Source organism: Typha latifolia, chromosome 5 (assembly GCF_019914945.1).
Source record: "Typha latifolia isolate L0001 chromosome 5, TyphaL0001v2, whole genome shotgun sequence".
In the NCBI taxonomy this organism is placed as follows: domain Eukaryota; kingdom Viridiplantae; phylum Streptophyta; class Magnoliopsida; order Poales; family Typhaceae; genus Typha; species Typha latifolia.
Genome location: NC_133090.1, coordinates 10430246 through 10451658, shown reverse-complemented (window position 1 = coordinate 10451658; position 21413 = coordinate 10430246). Strand labels below are relative to the sequence as shown.

Below are 21413 nucleotides of genomic sequence, written 5' to 3'. Positions count from 1 at the left end.
CAAACAAAAAGCCATCAAGAATAATATAATCGCTAATTTCAAGCTTATTTGACTTAATTACCAAGAAGGCCCTTCGGTAACTTTAACAAGCTTCGCTGTGTGAGATATATTTTTAGGAAAAATATTTAATATAAAATGAGTGTTTTATTAATTGTGAAAAATGTAAGGTGTGGGCATGATATTGTTGAGAAAAAAGATGAGGTGCAAACCAAAATCATTATCAGAATATTAATAATGTCACATTTATGTTCTTGTTTTCAAGCTTCACTAGTTAATGCTGACCCATGTCATAAGTCATAGTCCTTTCTTTCTGGGATTAATTTATATTGGGATCAAAATTATATACATTCTCGTCGATTTATAAAAAAAATTTGGTAAATTTGCATATCACGCCCAGTATTTTAATAAAATTACTGTTTACACTATATATTTTGACTATTTATAAATTGGGCTCTATAATTAGTGAGAATATTTTCTTAAAATTATTTTTTAAATGACTACAATAATCTTAGCGTCGGTTGGATAAGTACTTAGTTAGTTAAGTATATTTTTATAATTTTTTTAGTGTAGTTAACTTAACCTAAGAATTTGGTTAAGTTTAGCTATCAGCCGGATGCTTTATGCACAAATTTTCTAAATTAAATAGTCTCGATTTACTAATAATAAAATATACGGTGTCAACCGTAATTTTATTATAAGATAAGTTGCCATATGCAAATTTATCCAAATTTTTTTAAAAAGTAGGAAGAAAATTATAGTTCTAAGTTACACAAGGAAATGAGATGACTGTAAAGATTCTTCTTAGTTATGTGAATTGGGTATGAAGAAAGTACATGAATATGTCCATATGGGATGAGCTTGGTCAATTAGAATATATCAACCGGCATGAGCGTCGTCCAAATAAGCAAGCCATTCATCTTGACCAGCGAATGTTAACTTAGAAAGCAACTTAGATACGACTGGAGTTTATAGCTCAATAAAGGGGTATAGAGTTGGCCTAATTCTTCAGACCAAGCTAAAAAATTCTGCTGTAACGAGAGGATTTATTTTGGCGCTGCATATAACCTCATTCGCTTTGAGCCTAAACAAGACATTCGTTATGCTCTCTAAAAAACATTTTAAATTTTGATCTAATAGTTTCCAAATTATATCCATCTAAATTTTTTAGCCTTATTTAGCACGTCATTTACCTGAGAGCCTGATAGAGCCTGCCAAATGACCAAGCTCGGCTTGAAGATAATAAAAAACCAAAACCAATTAATCAAACTCAGCTAGATTAATTGGTCAGCCACACATGCTTCCTGGTAATGGAACTTTTATAGGAACAAGTGTAACATCTGAACGTCGAGTAGGGAAAACTTTGCACAATGGACGATCCTTAGGTCGAACAAAATGCAACTTATCTGCCACACCTTTAGAACATCACAATCTTTGAAAATGGTTTGCAGTCCCAATGACTACCTGTAGCTGCATTTTTAGTTTCCAAAAGTATGATACTTCTAGAGCAACACTTCATCATAACAAGACCTGTTTTCATCTTGTCTCCTGTTGGTAACTCGCAATATTTATCCAGAAAGAGGGCTGCGGAACTTGTAAAAAGAAGGTATCTCTGATGATTTTAAGAGAAGGTATCTCACAGAGGACCGCAAGTTTACCTTATTTTCTTTTACTTCCAGCAAGTTTATATCAAGGAAACAAACAAGACATGTAGATAACTGTAATAGCTCAAAATCCATACGTCATCAAAGTTGCACACGTCACAAATAAATGATAGGGCTTCGAGCTCCACAAATATCAAGTGAGCATCATAGCAGAAGTCGGTACAAATTAACAGAATTGGAATACTAAGGATTTAGTGAGTGGATTGACAGATTTTAAGAGCAGTGGATGATACATTGTCCACCATATTAGAAAAAGACAAACATCATGAGCATGAATGAACTCGTACCCTTTTACATCTGATATTGGAAAGAAGGCTCGATAAACCTCCAGCAATCACAATATTCAAGCATTTCCAGGTTTTAAAGTTTCTGCAGGCAATATATGCAACCTGTGACCTTCTCCTGGCATAGAGGAAACAAATATGAGAACAGTACCCAAAGAAAATTTGTGGCAGTGAGAACATTTAGCTTATTATGTATGTAATAATTCGACTAAATTTTCTACTCAGTTCTTTGGCAAAAGTTTGTAGTTGAAAGTCAAACCACAGAGAAATATGCTTACATCAGAAGGGCACTGATGCTCCCATCAATAATATGCTTTTCGTGGATTATTCTGCACAAGGACATAGAAAACAGTCTTATTCCATGTCCATTTACAGACTGTAGGCAATTATACATGCAATTTACTTCTGGCACACATCTAGAAAATAGCCTATCCATTAAAAATTAAAAATAGTGTAAAAAAATGGATAACTAAAAAGGCAAATACCAGAGGATTCGGTCTATAGCGGTAACCAAGCATCATGCGCTTCTTGTACTGCTCATAAATATCATCATCAGGGTTGACCTCACCAGGCTGTTGTGCACCAACACCTAAATTGTTCAACTTAACATTCCCTGCTGTAACTGGATCTGCACGTCCACTCTTATCACTGCCAAGCCCCTCACCTGCAATGAAAAATGATTTACACAAAAACCACAGGAAGACTCTCTTGAGAGATGTTTGTTCAGCGATGCAGCATGTTAGAGGAAAAGTAGGATCACTGTTGATTGTACCTTCTTTCCAGCCCATCTTAGACAAAAGCTTATGCCCAATATTGTCTGCCTGGATTTTAGCCTTCTCGGCAGCTTCTTTGGCAGCTTTCTGTGCAGCCACATCATTACAAGTAGACAAAAATTTCTCAAGTTCTTCTTGTGGAATGTAATCACCCATGTGGTGACCCTTCTTAACAGGAGCTGAAAGAACAAATTCCAGTTCTTCAGAAAAAGTCAATAAAATATGTCATATAGCATAAAAGAAAGGTTCCCATTGAAACAATATCCGATTAGATTGGGATAAGATTAGGATATAAAAATCTTATTCTGACTTTATCAAACCTGGCTGACAGAGAAAAACAAAGTACGAAAAGAAGGATTTTTGAAAAATAAAATTCTGGGATTCAAATCCCCTGGAAGCAGGGAGTAGATATTAGCTCAACTTTGAAAAGGATATTCATTCCAACAAGGATTACCACTTTTGACTTGGGAGTACCAAACCCTAAGTGTGGGTATAGAACTGAAGATCACCTTAGCATAAAGAGACACCAAAAGCTCAACCATAAAACTATTTGTTTTATATTGCTCAGTGACTAAACAACATGAAGAACTTGAAATTAACAATCATGATGAGGAAAGAAAACCTTGAAGTGAAGGAGGTGGCGGCATCTCATCTTTTGATTGTTTATATGGCCTCTTTCGCTCTTCTTGGGCAGCTTTTTTCATGTAGAATTCCATCATGGCAATAGGATCTGCACCTGGAGGCCCACTGGATTCATCTGCAGTTCAAGAATTAGAAATTTAGAGTCTGAACATTCCTGAAAGAGAAAAAATGACACTTCGATGCAAAATTTCGTCAAATTTTTTGTATAGTTCTAAGTAAGACCGAAACGGCACATGACATAACAGTTCTCAATAGGTCAACTATTCTTTTGTTTCATAAGCAATGCATTAAGGAGGAATCAAATATATTAGTTTAACATCTGAAGATACTGCTCAAATCTTGAACAGTGAAAGCTTAATGTACGTACAATTTTCTGATGGCACTGAAAAAGTTTCTGGCATAACAAAACATTTATATCTTAAAGACTTTATGTGAAATACCAAGAAATAGAAATCCCATTTGAAAGCCTTCATGTCCGAATCTAATTATCATGCTCAAGTATAGATAGATACCTAAAAGACAAAAAAATTGGAAATTGAACATGACAAGAACAAAAACAGGAAATATCTGAGTTTAAGCACTTGCTGATGATCTTCCTGGAAAGAATAGTTTACAAACTTAATGACATTTACAGATAACAATTGAGAGATTCTCTCATCATTAATTTACTCTGATGTTACAAACAAATAATCGTGGCGTGATAAAAAGAGAAAGGGATAACCATCTCAAATAAGTTCATAAATCAAAATGGAGTAGTTTTTGTCCTCCTTACATATATTAAAATGAAATCCATTGCCATACCATTTATCAAAATTTTGTGACAACAATTAGTAATATTTGTAACAGAATCAGAAAATATCAAAAGTGACCTACATGATTTCATTTGTAATCCCCATGTTCTACCTAGTACCTATCTCTACAGTTAGTAGAAAATCTTTTTCAAGCCTGTGCAAAATTGATGTTGAAAAAGCAAAAAAGCCATAAAAGTCAGCACTTGCGATGATAGTTAATGCACTAAAATAAGTTGGTCCCCTGATGGCAGATTCATTGGAGACAATTCTGCAAGAATATCTCAACCTCATTATATGTTAAGTAGGATAACAGAACTTGCAACTGCAATAAAATCTCATGGGGAATTTTTTTCATAAGCACCTCCAATAATTACTATCCAAGAAATATAGCATGTGAAATGCCAGTAAGGATTGTCTGCATGGTAAGAGCTTAGTAAGAAGAAGAATTACATGCTCAAGAAAGTATTTCATGTAACTGCACAAACTATCCCAATAAAAGAATTAGAGATAGGTTACCATGACTTGAAGATCTTCCTGAGGATGAAGACTCCTCATGTGTCCCATATAAAGCTGAAGCAGGGGTTTGGTAATTCGATGGTGGTTGAAAATTACTCCTATGAGGAACATTGGGTGCTCTAGAAGATGAACTGCTAGCACTTGCTGTAGGACAATAAGTTAAGATAGTAGAATAAACATACAAAAGAGTAACACTTTGAAATTTGGAAATGTGATAGGCTGAACAAACCAGTATGTGATGTCTGTGATTCCATCTGAGCAAGAGCTTTTTCCTCCTCATGAAGCTGATACTCGTAATATTTATAGTCTGAACAGGTTGAGTCAAACAAAAACCTGCAAACAGAAAAACTGAAAAATTAGTAAAGGAGTCCTATGTTTAAGAGATAGATTTCTCACTACCACCCAGTTTGGAAACCCCAAATCTCTGGAATTCAATTGATTTAGCATTCTAATTTCTCAAAATCCATTTTTTGGAACCATTAAGTTACGACTCTTATCAGATGTCAATTGATTTGAGCAGATTTGAATGGATTTCAATAAGAACATAGGCAGATGATTTTCCCTCTTCCAAAATTTAATTACACAAAATTATTACATAAATAAAGCATGAGCACAGATGTATGATAGGACTACCAAATTGGGGAACTTCTGCTGATAGTACTATAGAAAATTTCCAGAAGCTGCATAAACTGAACATGTGGATAGAGTTCATACTTGAATGGTGTATCTCCAGGGTTCCGTTGACGTGTGATATGCTCAAACTGTCTTCCATTTTTTGCAACAAAACTTGCTAATTTATCTGCTACCTTCCTCACTGTCATGTCGCTTGGTGGTGACGGTGCTGCATGTCACTTAAATAACCGATTAATACCGAGAGCATTAACGAGGGAATGAAAATTATGGTTGTGGCAGGGGTGCCACATTTTCCAATCTTTCACTCAACATCCCTTTCCAGCAAGGTTGATAGATACATAAGTTATAAGCTGCATTCATGAGACAAGAAAGTTCAAGAATGCCTGCCACAGAACAGACATGTGATAAAGATAAGGCAGCAGTGTAGCAAATCTGATGCTGAAAGGGATGTTTTGTGATCCTGTCATTTACAAATAACTTTGGAAAATGATGGAGCAACTTTTAAGACTGTCACAATAGAGCTGCTTCCTCTGATCTTCAGTAGAATATTCCATTATCATACAAATAGTTTTTCTAACAATGAGAGTGAAGTGGGATAATACAGCTCTTATAGCAATTTGGTATAGGATAATATAGCTCCAAGACCAAGGAAAACATATGACCACCTGGCCTTTGCACCCAGACTATATGTAATTTACATGTGCAAAGCTATTATGGGTAATAATGTTCTAAATATCAGGCAACACAACAACGAAAAACTACAGAAGAAAAAAGATAAGAGCTTTTCCTTTATTTATTCTTGGAAGAAACTATATATATATATGCATATATATCATTGTCAGGAGAGACCCTCATGAAGTCCCCACTTGAGGTGGATGAGAAACTTCTTAATGAACTATTACGCTCAAATTTGAACAGGTCGAAGCAGATACTTTTATGTTATGATAAGACATAACTAATTACTAATTAGTTGAGTAGGGCACATTTAATCAAAATCTAAAGCAGCTCCAAATACTAAAGTTATGAAAAATACATAAAATTTACTCAAATAAATTGCACAATGATACAAGTAGTACATCAATACACAATTGGTAATAACAGCATGCATGATAATACAAGATAATTATAGAAAAACCCAGAGAATATTAACCTTCACTAAACAAAAGGTAATAAAGAATAGCAGTCAAATTAAGATTTTCGGATTGGATATTCTAATATGGACAAAAGTTTTCACATGCTACCAACAATTAAGACAGTTGAATATAAGCATCTACAAGGAATCACTTATTTATATATGTCTCGAAACAAATACTGCCACAGTACGCAAATACAAAATGAAGCATTATCTACAAGATAGCAAGCAATTGGCAACTGTTATTATCTACCTTTATCTATGATTGCAGCATAAAAGAGGGTGTGCATGCAAAAAGTAATTACCAACGTTCCCCTGCTGTGCTGATGGCTCAGAAATCTCCACTGTAGACAATTTCTTTCTCTTTGCAGATTCATCACCTGAAACAACTTCATCACCCCCACCTTCCTCTTCTTCATCCACAGCAAACTTAACTGGTGCAGCTGCAACCTTGGATTTCTGTTTCAAGCTGAAAGCAAGCTTTCCACCTGAAGCAAGCAGGCTACTTTTCTTTGTGTCCTTTACTTCCAAAGGCCTTTTGTTTGTTATGACCGGGGCCTTCAAGGGGGCAGAAGAGCTGGCTGAGTTGGATGATTTGGCCTCCACTGCTTGGGCTTTCGCTTCCTTCTCTTGCTGGAGTTGCTTAAACTTCTCCATGAAAGAGCCATCATTTACAAAAAGGCTCGATCCAATTCCTTTATCCATGATTGATTTCCCAAGGAGCAATCAAAAGCAAGTGTGATCGGAACTCAAAAGCTGCACTCTTTAAGCTCCGATTAGAGGACTTGTAGGTCAACCAATATAAAGGATGAAATAGCTAGAGAATCAAACCTACAAACCTAGAGACGTCAATCAAACTAATAGATTCCCATCCCAAATGACAATAAAAAGCGAAACGACAAGAATCCAACTTTCTCATAAAAATAACCAAAAATATAACGACGACCTAAGATGGAAACAAAAAAACCAAGACGATTCAGCCAACGATTAAGGGGTAAGACAGGGCAGATGCACTAACAACATCATGAAATATCACAAAGAATAAAAACCCTAGCCTAAGTGGACCGATCAAACATCAAATTTGTTAGCATAAATATAGGCGAAACAGAAAATCTCGCCAATTTTTCCGCCAACTACGATTAAGATTTCTTAAATTACCACGTTATCGACGACAAGCATCCAAATTAACCAAAAAGGTGAATCTGAGATAGAAACCCTAACCCTATGATAATTCAGCTCAAAGACTCCTGGCTAAACCTGGATCGACGGACTCATAAAAATCCAGGCTTGAAGTAATGCAAGAAACAGAGAATCGAATTTTCGTAAAAAGATAGGGCGATTCTCGTCGGAATCAGTCTTCGCATACCTCGGATCTCCGCCAGACAGCGGTTTCGACGAGAGAGAGAAATAGTTCGGGGAAGGCTAGCCCTAGTTTCTTTAATAACTCCTTGTCAAGTAGTTAACCCGCCAACCGGATCCGGATCCGGATCCGGATCGGGATCGGACCAGTTAGGATCCGAAAGTTATACCGGAACCATTATCGGGTCGGATTGATATCCAGATGCAAAGGTTCTAGGTTCAATTCAGATGGGCTGTTTTTTTTTTATTTGTTTCTTGGGATAGATAACAAGTAGCATTAGAGGAATTTCCACGCCTTCAAAATTCTCTATATTAGCTATCCTTTTTTTAAACATTTCGCCCCTTCTCCCTACGGCGAAGGAAGAGGTGCTCCTTGTAGGGTCCCCTTTGCTATCCTCCCATATGGTGCTCTTTCATTATCGTTGTAGAGTTATCACCTATTATTTCTCCCCTTTCCTCTCTCCTCTCTTCTCGATTTATAAATTTTCTTTTGGCTTTGGGCTTAGCCTTATGTGAAATTGTTTTCTTCGCTCTTTTGACCTTTATTTCACTACTGACTATCCTAATACTCATTCTTGGGCATAAGTAACCAAAGGCATTTTTGACTCATTTTTTCTCCTTAGGTTTCATCTCCAAGGATCAACTTAAGTGAATCAAGCAAAACACTTTTGATTAGTCATTTTCGATCTTGAACTTGTAGAACAAAACAAAGCGGAGTGTTACTAACCCTATCTTGAAATTTCTGAAAATTTCTGAAAAACATTGTTTTTCTGAAAATTATCACTCAACTTACTAGCCGTATTTGACAATTGTAAGAGGCGGCCACAATTATCAACAAGATGGTGGATTTCTGTGCTTTTAAGTTTATCTACCATGACGACATACTCTCTGTCTTTATGAGTGTCTTAGATAGTATAAGATAAGCTTCTAACCTTTTTCACTGACCTAATTTTTATGCCTCCCAAGAGAAGTTATCTTATACTCTTGTCTGTATTCGCTTCATTGACGTCCTCATTGAGTACTACATTAGGGTTTGCATTGATATTATTTATCTAACCTTCTTAAATAGAATTTATTTATCGGGTTGAAAGAAGAAGACCTCATGATCATAATTGCCTATAAGAATCTACTTAGTACTTACTTTCGTTGTGGCACCATCGGCCATCATCTTGTGGATTGTTATGATTAGCCTTAACTATACATTTTGAAGAAAATATTATTCTTTTGCTCTGTAAGATCAAATGATCGTTCTCTACCGTTGAATTTTAAACCATTCCGATGTGCAACCAAGGATTTAAATAGTGTAAAGAAGATTATGGTTTCAACCTAAAATTTGTAGGGATTCTTTCAACCTAATTTAAAACCCTACTTGTTTGTTAGGAATTGTAATATTTTCAGACTAAAAAGGGAACAAACAAGAGAGTTCTTATCATTAATTCTTGTATATCATAGATTTATTTGATCCTTCCCTTGGTACCATTTGGAGATAAACAGAAATCATTTGGAAGTAGAGGGGATTGGTAATAAATCATAGTAGTCAACTAGTAGTCCAAGTATAGGTTACTTTGGGTTCCATTTACAATTGCAAGGTCTTTTCTTGGAGAGGATTCTAAAATATTGGGCTTGATGAAGAATGTGGCATTGTTTTGAGCACCTTAAACAAAGACTGGAATATCCATTATGTAGCACATGCAAGTTTATTATTTTCTTCCTTATTCATTATACATGCTACTAGATCTATTTATATTCAAGGAAAATTTGCCAAGAAAAAAAACTCCTTTGTTATGAAGTTTATATGATCTCAACTCTATCTTATTATTGATTTTTTTTTAAATTACCCTTGTCAAACACTACAACAACAGACTCACATTAAAGATTTTACTCTCATAGATAATAAAATTATCTAATATTTATGATGGCACCAGTTAAGTGCTATGCTGATAATAGTAGGATTTTAGTTGAAGAAATTTTGTAAAATGGAAGAGGATTTAGGATAAAAAATAATAATAATGTATGGTTTGCATCACCACCTACATTTTTAATAAATTAAATAAAAAGTTGTCCTTTTGTTATACAGACAAATCACTTTAATTTTTTTACATAAAACTATAAGGATGAAAAAAAAATACCACAAAGAATAAGAGAGGAAGAAGAAGCAAATAAGGGAGGCTCATGTTAAATGAGTATATTTAAGTTAGAACACAGTGACACTAATTTAATTGGGACACAATTAGATCTTTAATTCTCTTAAAAAGAAGAGGGACCGAAGAACATCCCAATATTAATAACAAAGAAAGCATATTTTTGTATAATGACCCAAATTGGGGACTTGATTTGCAAATATATAAAAAAGGATGACACCAATAACCATTAGGATAAAATGTACTTGATGATATATTTCTAGGGGGAGAAGGCTGCAATTATATACAGCTTAATTAAAATTTGCTCTTTTTATCTTCCTTGCAAGGATCAACCTTCTCCTGAAACAAACTACATTACAGTTTACAATCTCCTCAAGGCAACACTAATGAAGTATAAATGCATCTTTTGGACCACAAGGGCATCCATAAACAAATGTCAATATTTAGAATAAGTTCTGAAAGAAAGCCTATAAATGTTTTACATGGAGTTCACCATAACATTGGATTGAATAAATAATATGTGATGAATTTTCTACACGCTTCTTAGTTAACTTGGTGTCTCTCTCTCTCTCTCTCTCTATCTTCTATGGATGGATAGTAACGAATGTTCATCGCGACAAGCATTGTCATTATCTTCATTAGTGATTGAGATGGAGAGTGAGAATAAGAGTGAATCATTTGTAATAGTTGTGAATTGTGATCTAAATGAAGAACGACGTTGTGTGACAGTGATAGAGTAAGTAACTAGTCTTGTCAAGATCACCCTTGACCTTTATATACATATATAAATATATGTATATAATTTAGCATATCTATATTTTGAAAGAAAATACTTAGATTATACTTGCATTTAGCTCAACTCAGAATAAGCTGTAATTTAAAATTGAATCAACAACAATCAAGACTATTAAACTGATTAGTCATAGGTTGAATAATTTCAAGACTAATTTGGCTAAATTACAACCCCTAAATAATTGCTATTATGCTATCATGATCAGGATAAATTATTGGCTGTGGTTTCTTGTTATACCAACTTAGCTAATGATCAGGTGACTTTTAGAATAATTTAGTAACTGGTACATGAAAAAGAAAATATATTTATAAATTATGAGCTCATAAATGAACAAATATCAATTCCAACATTAATGGGACAAAGAAATTTTATTCAAAAAAGAGGGATTAATATGAATTTTGGTTGTAAAATGATATATTTATAGAGCATAAAATTGGTCCCAGAATGGTAAAAAAAAGTATCATTTTGCGGTGTTTTCGATAAGTGCATCGTGATTCGGACGATCCGTCAGATCAGAAATGGAGGACTCCAGTACTGGAGGTTTATATAAAACCCGTAAAGCCACACTAGAAAGATTCCTTATCCTTCTCTCTTCCTTCTTCACTATCACTAGTTAGAGAGAGGTGACTACTCTCTCTCTCTCTCCCCCCGCTTTTTATACTCTTTCCAGACGTTACTTTCAGGGCGCGTCTCTTTCCGGTAAAACCGCCGATAGAGTTTATAGTAGAGAGAGAAATCTCCCTCCCTCTACACAGACATCTCTAGAGAAAGAAAACACTCGAACGACAACAAAGGAGCTCTATAAATTATTCCCTCTATAGCTCTCTCTCTTCTCCCTCTCCACCCCGTTTCCCCCCTCATTTCGTCCTGGGCGAATTCGGCGATGGATCCACCGACCCGGAGCTCCGCCGCCGGATCCGGCGATTCCGGCACCTACACGCCTGAGATCGCCGACTCCATACGCTTTGAGGAGGAGATCCAGAGCTTAATCCGCGACCCTCCTCCTCCTCCGGCTTCCTCCTCCGCCGCCGCCGGGAGCAGCTCCTTCACCGCCCTTCTCGGCCTCCCCCCTAACCAAGCCGTCGAGCTCCTCCACTCTCCCGACCCCACCGGCGCCGGCGCCGCCTCCGCCGCCGGAGGCGATCTTTGGCCGCGGCTCCGCCTCCCGCTTCCCCGCTCCTCCCCGACCTTCCCCTCCAACGCCGCCCTCGTCGAACGCGCCGCCCGCTTCTCGGTTTTCGCCGGAGCCGGCGACGGCTCGCCGTCCAGCTCCGGCGACCCCTCACCGAAGACCAGGACCGACCCCCTTCCGCCGCAGCGGCAGTCGCCGGTGGCGAAGCGGAAGGAAGCCGGAGAGAAGGGAAGCAAGGTACGGTTTTAGGGTTAGGGTTTCCATTTCCGGGTAATGTGGGAGTATTTGGGATCCGAGGTGATGAGCTGATTACCATTTGTGGAGTGACCCGCGCAGGCGAAGGCGAAGAAGAGTAGGAACGCAGAGGATGGGACCGCGAAGGAGGATACCGGAGGTGGTGAGCAGCTCCCTTACGTCCACGTCCGTGCGCGCCGCGGACAGGCGACTGATAGCCACAGCCTCGCGGAGCGAGTAATCCTATCCGACCACCTCCCCCTTCCTTAATTAACCCCTACTCTTAATAGATTAAGTACATAATTAAGTATTATACCTCAATTTAAACTTCTCTATTTTTATTACTTTTTTAGGCGAGAAGGGAAAAAATAAATGCTCGGATGAAGCTTCTCCAAGAGCTGGTCCCCGGCTGTAGCAAGGTGAGCCTCTCCCTTTTCCTCTTTTATAATTGCAAAAATAAAATAAAATTATATTTAAAACCCTGAGGATTTAAAAATATCAAAAATTGCAAATTTTGAGTCATGGGACCAGCACGTGATAGTGGTTTGGTGTAACGAACAGAAGTTGGCTTTGGTCGGAAGCTTTGGTTGGCTCTTAATTTAGAATCTCTTTCCATGCTCCGAATTAGGTGTGATCTAAAAGCGTTTTTGTCTTTAGATCTTGGAGGGAAAGGGCCTTTATTTACCAATCCACTTAAGAATTTGGTAATCAGGAGTTTAGCACTTATTATATCTCTGTTTGATTCTCTAATGCAAAGTCAAACTCCCTGCTGTTTGCTACTCCACTTCGGTGGCTGTGCTACAACTTGAAAGCCTTGGCATAAATTTAAACTAGTATAAGAGATTATGCTTGAATCATTGCTCTTTGGATCCCGATCGGTCCTTTTCAAATTGGCCCAATCAAGATGCTTGCCTTACTGCAATACAGTTTTGGTGTGCCCACTAATTTGTAGTTCACATTTTGCATCGTACTCGACGAAGTCTAGCATAGCATGCCAACTTTCTTCTACGCCAACAGTAGTTAAAAAAAAAAAAAAGGAGAAAAGGAAATATTATTAGTTAGTAAAGTGAGTAGTTTTGGTTTTGGGTTTCTGTGCATAAGATGAGATAAATGAGTAAATTGTGACTGTGGATGGCGCAGCAGATATCGGGTACAGCGCTAGTGCTGGATGAGATCATCAACCACGTACAGTCTCTACAACGCCAGGTTGAGGTACGACCGCACCTATAAAAGCTTTTTGGTTAACCTGTCCCCCTGCTCCCACCTTTTCTCTTCAATGCTCCTAGAGCTCTTTTGTACTTTGTACTAAATTCACTCTTAAATTGCCTCTTTTTTCCCTCTATTTTAACTTATAATTATACAAAAAAGAAGGACCCTCTTTCTGCATTTTACTCCAATTCTGACAAATCTAATAAAATTATTTTGGTGTTAATTTTTGGTTGGTGTAGTTCTTGTCGATGAGGCTCGCGGCGGTGAACCCAAGAGTCGACTTTGGCGGGCTCGACAGCTTCCTATCCTCTGAGGCACGTATTCTAACTCCTTTCCCTGAATCCCATGCCCACCATCTTATTATTGTATTGCTTTCTAAGTAGCACGTAATAAAGGATGGGAGAGAAAACAATAATTAATGACCAGATCGGCTGCTCCGCGGTGCTCGCATTAAAAACAATACCGCAATGGGCCCCGTGGGTCGGGCTAGAGTTCTTTTAACTCATAATTGCCGGTTGCCCTTTGGGTGCGTCGAACAGAAACGGAAACAGAATTGGGAAAAAAAAAGCCCCCGTTCTATCAAAACTCGGAAACAGACAAGAAGACAGCCGTAACGCTAGCTTACACTGGCGAACACCCTTTTTGGCGAGCAAACGTTTTGATTACCCCGATCCGTAATGCCTCCTCTCAGCGATGTGCACACGTACGGGTAACGGAACGTCTCTGCTTCCTCCGTACATATCAATCAGAGCTACTTATCTTTTACGTATGTATATATAACTATTAAAAAGGTCCTTTATTGCAAAAGATGCCTTATCTACATATAATAATACAAGTCTCGGCTAATTATAGTGGCATATATGTCATTGGTTTCATTACACCAAGGATGACATAGTATATCGAATCTTTTATATTTGGTATCTAAATGCAGAAGTTTTGCCGCAGTCCATGTACTTAATTGACACCTCGTGATTGGCTGCCATGTTGGTTAATCTTGTTTTTTCTCACTATTGCTTTCTGATTTGTCAGTCAGTTCAAAGATTTGGACTGTAGGAAGTTTTTCATGGTGAGCTTCATAACTTCGTTATGGGATAACATAATAAATGGGATCTTTGCTTGTTCCCTAGATATACGAAATATTTCACCTCTGTCGTAAACTTGAACCTATTCATGGGGGATCGAAATTATTTTGTAAATCTAATTAGTTTCTTAGCTTTGCAGTGTGGGCGGCCAACCGCGGTTAGCAGTAAGAGTGGAGCAGATTTGGAACAAACGGCGTGGTTGGAAATGGGCGTAAATGGAGGCAGACGGCAGCCACAGCCACAGCCACAGCCACAGCAGTTCTGGCACGTTGATTTGGTACACCCACATCATATCTCGCAAATGTGGGAAGGAAATGAGCCCCAACCCCATGCCTTCGCCAACCCTGTTGCATCGATATTAAGCTATGATCCTAACAATTCCAGTAAGTATGTGAATGACCCTTATCTCTATCTGGTAATTTCTTTCTTGAATTCACTCCGTGCTATAGCTCAATAGTTTCTAATATAAATTCTTTACTGAATTCAATAGACCTAGACTTAAATTATTGGGGAGACAGGCTTTTGGTAAGTAGAGATCTGCTGTCTGAGGGATCCCCACTGCTGCGGTCCCAATTGGGTGGTCTTGTCGGGCCCAGTGCAATTAATGATTGCTTGAAGTAATCAGCCCCTTCCTTTTTTATTGAGCTGCACAGGGGTCCACTTCATTCAGATCTGGTCACCATGGTCCCTCGAAAGAGGTTGGTAGATTAGCTAGCTCCATTTGATCCCTCCCTACTTACACAGACATAAATCCACTTGAAGTTTATGGATTGCATTTCTTGGGCCTAGTGACAGCTGTTTGTGTCTCGAGCTTGGTGGAGACCAGCTCATCTAAAAGACTATTCAGACCTTGGAAAATCTTGTACCCTGTGGGGTTCCATGCCAACTACATGGACTAATTCAAAACCACCTCTTGCCATCCTTAGGAGGCAAGATTAATTGCCTTCTTGGATCTGGTGAGATTAAACACTTCTCTACCAACAGGCAGCTGGGCTGTTGAGACTGCTCTTTCCAGATAACGTTGGCAATTAGTTTGGGAGAATGATAACTGTGCTATTTAAAGGACTGTTATCAATGGCAGATCATCATAGTCATGCAGTGACCCCATTTCCCCTAGTATATCGCTGCAGAGCAGCTATCGATGACCCACAATCAAATGCTGGTAGGTCTGATTGACTAAGCAGCTAGCAAATGAATGAACAGTAGAGTTTTTCTTTTGAATTGTCTGTCACAGTAGGTTTACAAATTCAAACCAAACTTGAGCTTCTGCTCTAAATATGGTTTTCCTGTCTAAATCTTTGCTCAAAGTTGAGCCTTTATCAATTCAAGGTATATCACAGATGTGCATTTTTAATGTGCTCAAGGTCGACTAGTTTATGAATTAAGCATATAAGAGGGCTTGTGTTAAACCAGATTGAGCTCAAGCCAAGCTATTATAAACCAACAACAGAAAAATGTTTGAAGCCCACTTCTGACTTCTCCCCCTTGGCTGCAGCTGTATTTTGCAAATCAAGAATATAAAGTTGATACAATTCTGTCAATATGACACTAGACATCTCTTCATTTACTTAACAAAAATGCATTTCAGTTTATTATTTGGATACTGGACACGGTATTGACCTGTCTGCTTTTCTGTTGCTTTGTCTGTTTAGCATCGTTGCACTCGAACCAGTTAAAGATGGAGCTCTGAAGCAATAGTTGATTACCATGGACTTAATTGCACCAGCATATAGATGCGATGTACATAAGGGAGACGATATTATTGCTAGGCTAATTAGAGTGGATGATGAAAAGGGAAGCTTTCCCTACATCTCAGAGGAGGGTTATCTACTTTCTGCTTATTGCTTGCAGAACTTGATAAAACCCTAATTTCTTACATATATATGTACCTCACTACTGGTCTAATTTTTACATAATATTTGATGAGCAGCACTGTCATCAGTACAACAGGTTATGAAGTTGTAAGTCTAAATGTTGGTTCCTTGCCAATTATATTGTCACTGATGGTAACTGTCCAGCATCAAAGCACTCTTCTTTTACGCACAGGCACAACATAGGATTGATTTACCAAAATTAATAGTTTGGTAATAATTTGTCAAAAACTATCACCGAGTTTAAGGTGGTGTTTCGATTGTGGTATAAATTCTAAATTAGTTTAGCTATTCTCATTTCTTAAATAAGACTAATTTAAACCAGTTTAGATTAATATTGTGTTTGGATGTAAACCAATATATTAATGTAACAATTACATTTAATATGACATGAAAAAGTAATAAACTTTAGCAGATATTTTAGTAAATGATCAAAACACCTTTTAGAAGAAAAGAGAGATTGAAATAAGAGTCACTAACCTGATGTTTTTTAAGGGCAAAATGGCAACTGGATTTTGTTGATAAATAGAAAATATTAGATAGGAGAGGAGAGAGGTAAGTATTACTAAACTAGTTTTAAGTTAAATTGCTTCTTGGATATGAAATTCGTATAGACCTTACTATACTAGAATAAAGTTATACTTATACCACAACCAAACAGATAAGAGATCTATCTTGTGCAAGTCAAACTAATTCAGAGAAAAATATTTTAACAAATAGTCAAGCTTCAGATTATCTAGTCCGAAATCTCATCTCAGGTGTTGAAAGATTTTTAAGGCAACTGATTCAAAATTAGCATAGCTTTGAAGTAGGTTGTCAGGTTAAAAAAAAAAATTTACAAACAGCCCCAATCTAGGGTTTCCTGAAACATATCCGCAGAGTTGGATCTTGTTAGGGTTGTGACCACTATTATAAAATGCATATCTTCTGACATTTATGAGGTAAGCAATGAATGAATGTGTTCTCCCCGTTTCTTTTCATCCTCCGGTGATGCAGCACAGTACTATTAACCTAGCCCACCTTAGGCCTGTTCAAGAGACCACACAGAGAAGAAGCTTGAGTACATACGCTAGTACTTGGATCATCAGGACACATTCATGGGATATGGTCCAAACCCTAGTTTTTTGAAGTAGATATTTAGAGTTACTTTTGCTTCCCAAATGCTCAGATTTGGATTGTTTAGCTGGTGTATTTATTCATGAACATGTTGCTGTATAGTTAAAAGAATAGTTTCTTAGAGAAGGTGAAGAAAAATATTAGAAAAAGGGGGAAAAAGAAATCCTTAGAAGAGGTGTGATGGCTAGCCTACATAAGAGAACATCACTTTACATTTAGGCAGACAAATTTCTGTACTTCTCAAGCAGTTGAATCGAAAGATTGTCTCACATGCAATGCTCTTCTATTTTAGTCTAAGTACTATTCTTGCTTGCTTCTCTGTTTAATAGGGGTAACTAGGTTTAAATTTATCAGTCAATAAAGAACGCAATCCAGTGAATTCCTTTTCTTTTTTCTTCATAATCTATCTTAGAAAGTTTGGAACAGAGAGAGTAAACTTTTTTTTATCTTAAAACTCTGAAGGCAAGCAGTTATGCTGGGTAGCCATTAAAAAGAAAATTCCTATGATCTATGCAGTAAAAAAAAATCCATCAACCCTCAAAGTTAGAAGACCATTTTATCAGGTACCCACAAAGACCATCTTTCAAACAATAACTTATTTACACAGCTACACTGAATATGACACACAAAACAAACATAGAGAGCATATAGATAATAGAAGTATGTTCCAGGTTCAAAGTGAGAGACTAACTTACACATCCATCAGATAGTTCATATTTATCATATTCCTAAATACCAATCAAGGGATCCTCCACCAAAGAGAGAGAGAGAGAGAGAGAGAAGATGACATTCAGATTGCTCCATCGCACTTAGCATACCTCCTAACTAAATTTTACATTTGATTAGCATAAGTGTAACAGAATAAGTCCTTGTCCAATACCAAATATATTATACCTAATTCATCTAAAAAGGCATATCTTGTCCTTCAGGATTCTTATTTCTCAATGCTTAGAGATAAATTGAAATATAAAAATGTTTCTTGACAGTTGTTGTGACAACCCTATACAGTAGTCATTTACAATTGTGAGATGAAATAAAAAAAATCCCCAGCATTCACCAAGAAAAAGCAGAGAGATATAGATCAGCAAAGGTGTCATCTTCAGATTTGTCTATCTTCCAGAAAGCCAAAGAGAAATATAGCAAGCATAAGAAAAGTTAAAGAACATATTCACACCCAGGATAGAACAAATATTGCTAGGTAATTTCAGGATTTGGTGAACACTGGAAATATGTCATATTGGAGCAACCAGAATGTCACCAAGAAATGGAAAAATACTGAATGCTAGTAGATCAGTCAGAATAGTGAAACTGTACAGTAAAGGAAGAACATATACCTGTTAGATGCATGAAAAGAATAAGTCGCTGAGTTAAAAGGGATGACAACTTGCACATTGCACTTTACCTCCATATGTCACCCACGAAATGCCTACAAACAGATCTAAAGAAAAATCAAACAGCTTAGAAGCGCTCAACTATTTCATGACTACCGCTGATTATTACTGCTTATATAACATGGTAACCATGATAGTACAATACAAAGCTAGCCAAAGCATAAGTGATGAGACAATCCATAAAACAGCACAACTAAAAGCACACACTTCGACAACAGGCAAACCATTTTGCAATCCACAAGAGAGTTTTGAGGCTGCACGCGATGCTCTGGGCATCACATATCCAGCCACTTAGGATGATAGAGGACCCTGAAGAGCACCCAAGATGAACCAGAAGGGCATGGATATATAATTGAAGAACCAAGCTAGATACCTTAATCTTCCTTCCACAGCATCCTAGATCTTGTCAAGCTTTCCAGCTTTCACAACAGGATTTGCCTTGGCAATAGCATCCCTAGCTGCTGTCTGGTAGTCAAATGGGCAGTGGTGCTTATCAGAATAGCGATGTGTTGCACAGAAGAGGTTTCCACATCGACAGTTGAACCCTGTCAAACCCACCCGTTTCCTACAAGTGTTGCATCTACTAGGGCCATCCTTCACCTTAGTATTTGCCGGATTGCCCTCACTGGAGTCCATGGTATCAGCCCTCTGTGCAGGTACAGGATTTGGTTCCACTAAAGCAACTGCTACATCAGCATTATCAGGAAAGACGAGCTCTTTTCCACTGCTACTACCATTCACAATACTGTCTATGGAGGATGCCGCCTGCTTAGCCTGTTCCTGCTTCAAGATCATATCCTTGTGGCACTTGGAGCACATGTTCATTGTCGCCGCACTTCCAAAGAAGCCACAGTTGTTGATGCATAGAATCGGACCTTTGGGTGCTTGGCATCCAGTCTCCTTGTGCTCCATGCTTCCAATTCTTCTACTTTGCAACACACCTGCAACTTATCTATTAACCCTTTATGCAAAGATGACAAAGGCCTATGACTATATGAACTAAACCAAGCCCATCGTTTGAAAACAAAGAGGGATGTGAATTCAAGGCAAAAAGAAAAATAAAAAGAAAAAAACCAAGAAGACTCGGTCGCCGAACATTTCAGTCCGGGTAATAGATTAGCATTCTCAAATTCCACCAACAAAAAGTGGTAATAACATCACTCAATCAGATATAGACAGAGGACAACGAAGAACTCCAAGCTAAAGCTCCCACCTTTATTGTATACATGGCGAATCCAAAAAGGAAACTGATACAATAATTAGCAGGAAATAAGAGTGAAGTAAACATCACGATATTCAAAAGAATTTTTTTTTGTTTGTTTTTGTTTTGTTGCAAAAACGCCACGAACTGTAATATATCTACTCCCAGCTACAAGAAAATTAGAGAGCCCTCACACTCAATCCAACAACAAATCCTCTAAGAATCACAATAAAACACACCAATTCGAGCCCCAATTGAAAAAAAAAAAAATTCCCAACTCACCTGCTTCAGAAAGACCGGCTTTACCCTCGCGGCGATCCCCCGACGATTCCTGCAACCAAAATAATATCAAACCACAAGAACAAGGAAATCGATTCCAAACCCCGCACGAAAGATGACACCAATCGAAAACACAAAGAATTAAAAAAAAAGAGAAAATATATATCAAAGAGGAAGGGATCGAACCCTAACCCTAGCGGTTAGATGTCGGAGTAGGAATCGCAAAGACACGGAGAGAGATTTCCAACCCTATTTAACACACCTCGCTTCTTCACATCAGTACTTGTCTATATATTTTTATATGCGGAAAATAAAATTTTCCCTCCCGCCCGTTGGATTTATAAATTGACAGTAGAGATGGTCGCCAGATATAATATTTAATAGGAGCTTAATTTGGACATTGTGATACCAAATCGGTGCCAACTTTTGACCGCCAAATGTGCGATTCTTAACTTTAATAGCATGAGCACATGACGTGGATTGCTGGCTGGGCAAGTAATAATGTGAACCAGTGATGACGCCATTTATTTTGAAGATAAATTACAAGATAAAAGAAGCATAGACGATTAGATCTTTTTCTTTTTTAATAAATTATGAGTAAGTAGGTTCATAACGGCGTAATTTGCAGAAAAAAACTTTTTATTTTTTTAATTATAAAAAATACCCCACCATTTATTGAATTGTAAATTTAGATTTTTTTTTACTGATTTAGACTAATTTATCATTTTAAACTCGACGCCGCACATTATTAAAAAGTGATATGTATAAATTATATAAGTAATGTGTGACATTCGTTTTAAAATCTTCATGCGCACATCATTGAATATTACAGTGTACATTTTGCATAGATAATGCGTATATATATATATATATATGATGTGTAGTATTTTAAAAAAAAATGTACCTTTTGTATAGACGTACATAAGTGATGCGTAACATTTTTTTTTAAAACTCGATAGTTATTTTTCTAAAAATTAGAGCGTATATTTTGTGTAATCGATGCACATAAATTAGATAGCTGATGCATGATATTTTTAAGGCTAATTACTCTCAAATCCAGGGGGATCTCGAGTGATTAGAGTGTTCCACTTTAGTCATGTGTTCAGTCCTGACATTTGATATCAGAGCGGTGCAGATCTGCTTCTAGCAACGTTGGGAAGAAAGCAAGGGGCG

General features: G+C 37.4%; 3 protein-coding genes across 9 annotated transcripts; 1 reads left to right on the top strand and 2 right to left on the bottom strand.

The window, feature by feature from the left end:
• Positions 1–1712: 1712 nt before the first annotated feature.
• On the bottom strand, positions 1713–7936 carry LOC140788509 (SURP and G-patch domain-containing protein 1-like protein). The gene is made up of 10 exons (XM_073137773.1): positions 7799–7936; positions 6738–7188; positions 5382–5508; positions 4897–5000; positions 4668–4811; positions 3341–3475; positions 2718–2897; positions 2431–2609; positions 2224–2274; positions 1713–2063 (listed from the first exon to the last, which is right to left on the bottom strand). Exons 2-9 carry the CDS (start codon positions 7135–7137, stop codon positions 2248–2250), a joined length of 1296 nt encoding a protein of 431 aa, XP_072993874.1. The 5' UTR covers positions 7138–7188; positions 7799–7936; the 3' UTR covers positions 1713–2063; positions 2224–2247.
• Positions 7937–11306: 3370 nt separating this feature from the next.
• Positions 11307–16371, top strand: LOC140788599 (transcription factor bHLH48-like). Of its 4 annotated transcripts, none has more exons than XM_073137911.1 (7): positions 11307–12094; positions 12194–12328; positions 12445–12510; positions 13235–13303; positions 13540–13614; positions 14522–14765; positions 16035–16371. In XM_073137911.1, the coding sequence occupies exons 1-7, from the start codon at positions 11609–11611 to the stop codon at positions 16070–16072; spliced, it is 1113 nt and encodes a 370-aa protein (XP_072994012.1). In that variant the 5' UTR covers positions 11307–11608; the 3' UTR covers positions 16073–16371. The 4 variants fall into 4 exon arrangements, with proteins under 4 accessions (XP_072994012.1, XP_072994011.1, XP_072994010.1 ...); XM_073137910.1 differs by having other exon boundaries at positions 13232–13303; XM_073137909.1 differs by having other exon boundaries at positions 11313–12094; positions 14522–14769.
• A 2473-nt stretch (positions 16372–18844) lies between these two features.
• On the bottom strand, positions 18845–20661 carry LOC140788598 (zinc finger A20 and AN1 domain-containing stress-associated protein 8-like). Of its 4 annotated transcripts, none has more exons than XM_073137904.1 (3): positions 20433–20661; positions 20244–20292; positions 18845–19701 (listed from the first exon to the last, which is right to left on the bottom strand). In XM_073137904.1, exon 3 carries the CDS (start codon positions 19670–19672, stop codon positions 19157–19159), a length of 516 nt encoding a protein of 171 aa, XP_072994005.1. In that variant the 5' UTR covers positions 19673–19701; positions 20244–20292; positions 20433–20661; the 3' UTR covers positions 18845–19156. The 4 variants fall into 4 exon arrangements, with proteins under 4 accessions (XP_072994005.1, XP_072994006.1, XP_072994007.1 ...); XM_073137905.1 differs by having other exon boundaries at positions 20427–20590; XM_073137906.1 differs by having other exon boundaries at positions 18845–19712; positions 20433–20503.
• Positions 20662–21413: the final 752 nt, after the last annotated feature.

Excerpts from the sequence above, each read along its gene's own strand:
- LOC140788598 (XM_073137904.1), bottom strand. The coding sequence starts at position 19,672 with ATGGAGCACAAGGAGACTGGATGCCAAGCACCCAAAGGTCCGATTCTA.
- LOC140788599 (XM_073137908.1), top strand. The coding sequence starts at position 11,609 with ATGGATCCACCGACCCGGAGCTCCGCCGCCGGATCCGGCGATTCCGGC. Across the intron at positions 12,511-13,231 it reads TGGTCCCCGGCTGTAGCAAG|CAGATATCGGGTACAGCGCT; the intron begins GTGAGCCTCTCC and ends TGGATGGCGCAG. Across the intron at positions 13,304-13,539 it reads CTCTACAACGCCAGGTTGAG|TTCTTGTCGATGAGGCTCGC; the intron begins GTACGACCGCAC and ends TGGTTGGTGTAG.
- LOC140788509 (XM_073137773.1), bottom strand. The coding sequence starts at position 7,137 with ATGGATAAAGGAATTGGATCGAGCCTTTTTGTAAATGATGGCTCTTTC. Across the intron at positions 5,509-6,737 it reads AGCACAGCAGGGGAACGTTG|CACCGTCACCACCAAGCGAC; the intron begins GTAATTACTTTT and ends AGTGACATGCAG. Across the intron at positions 2,610-2,717 it reads TAAGATGGGCTGGAAAGAAG|GTGAGGGGCTTGGCAGTGAT; the intron begins GTACAATCAACA and ends TTTTCATTGCAG.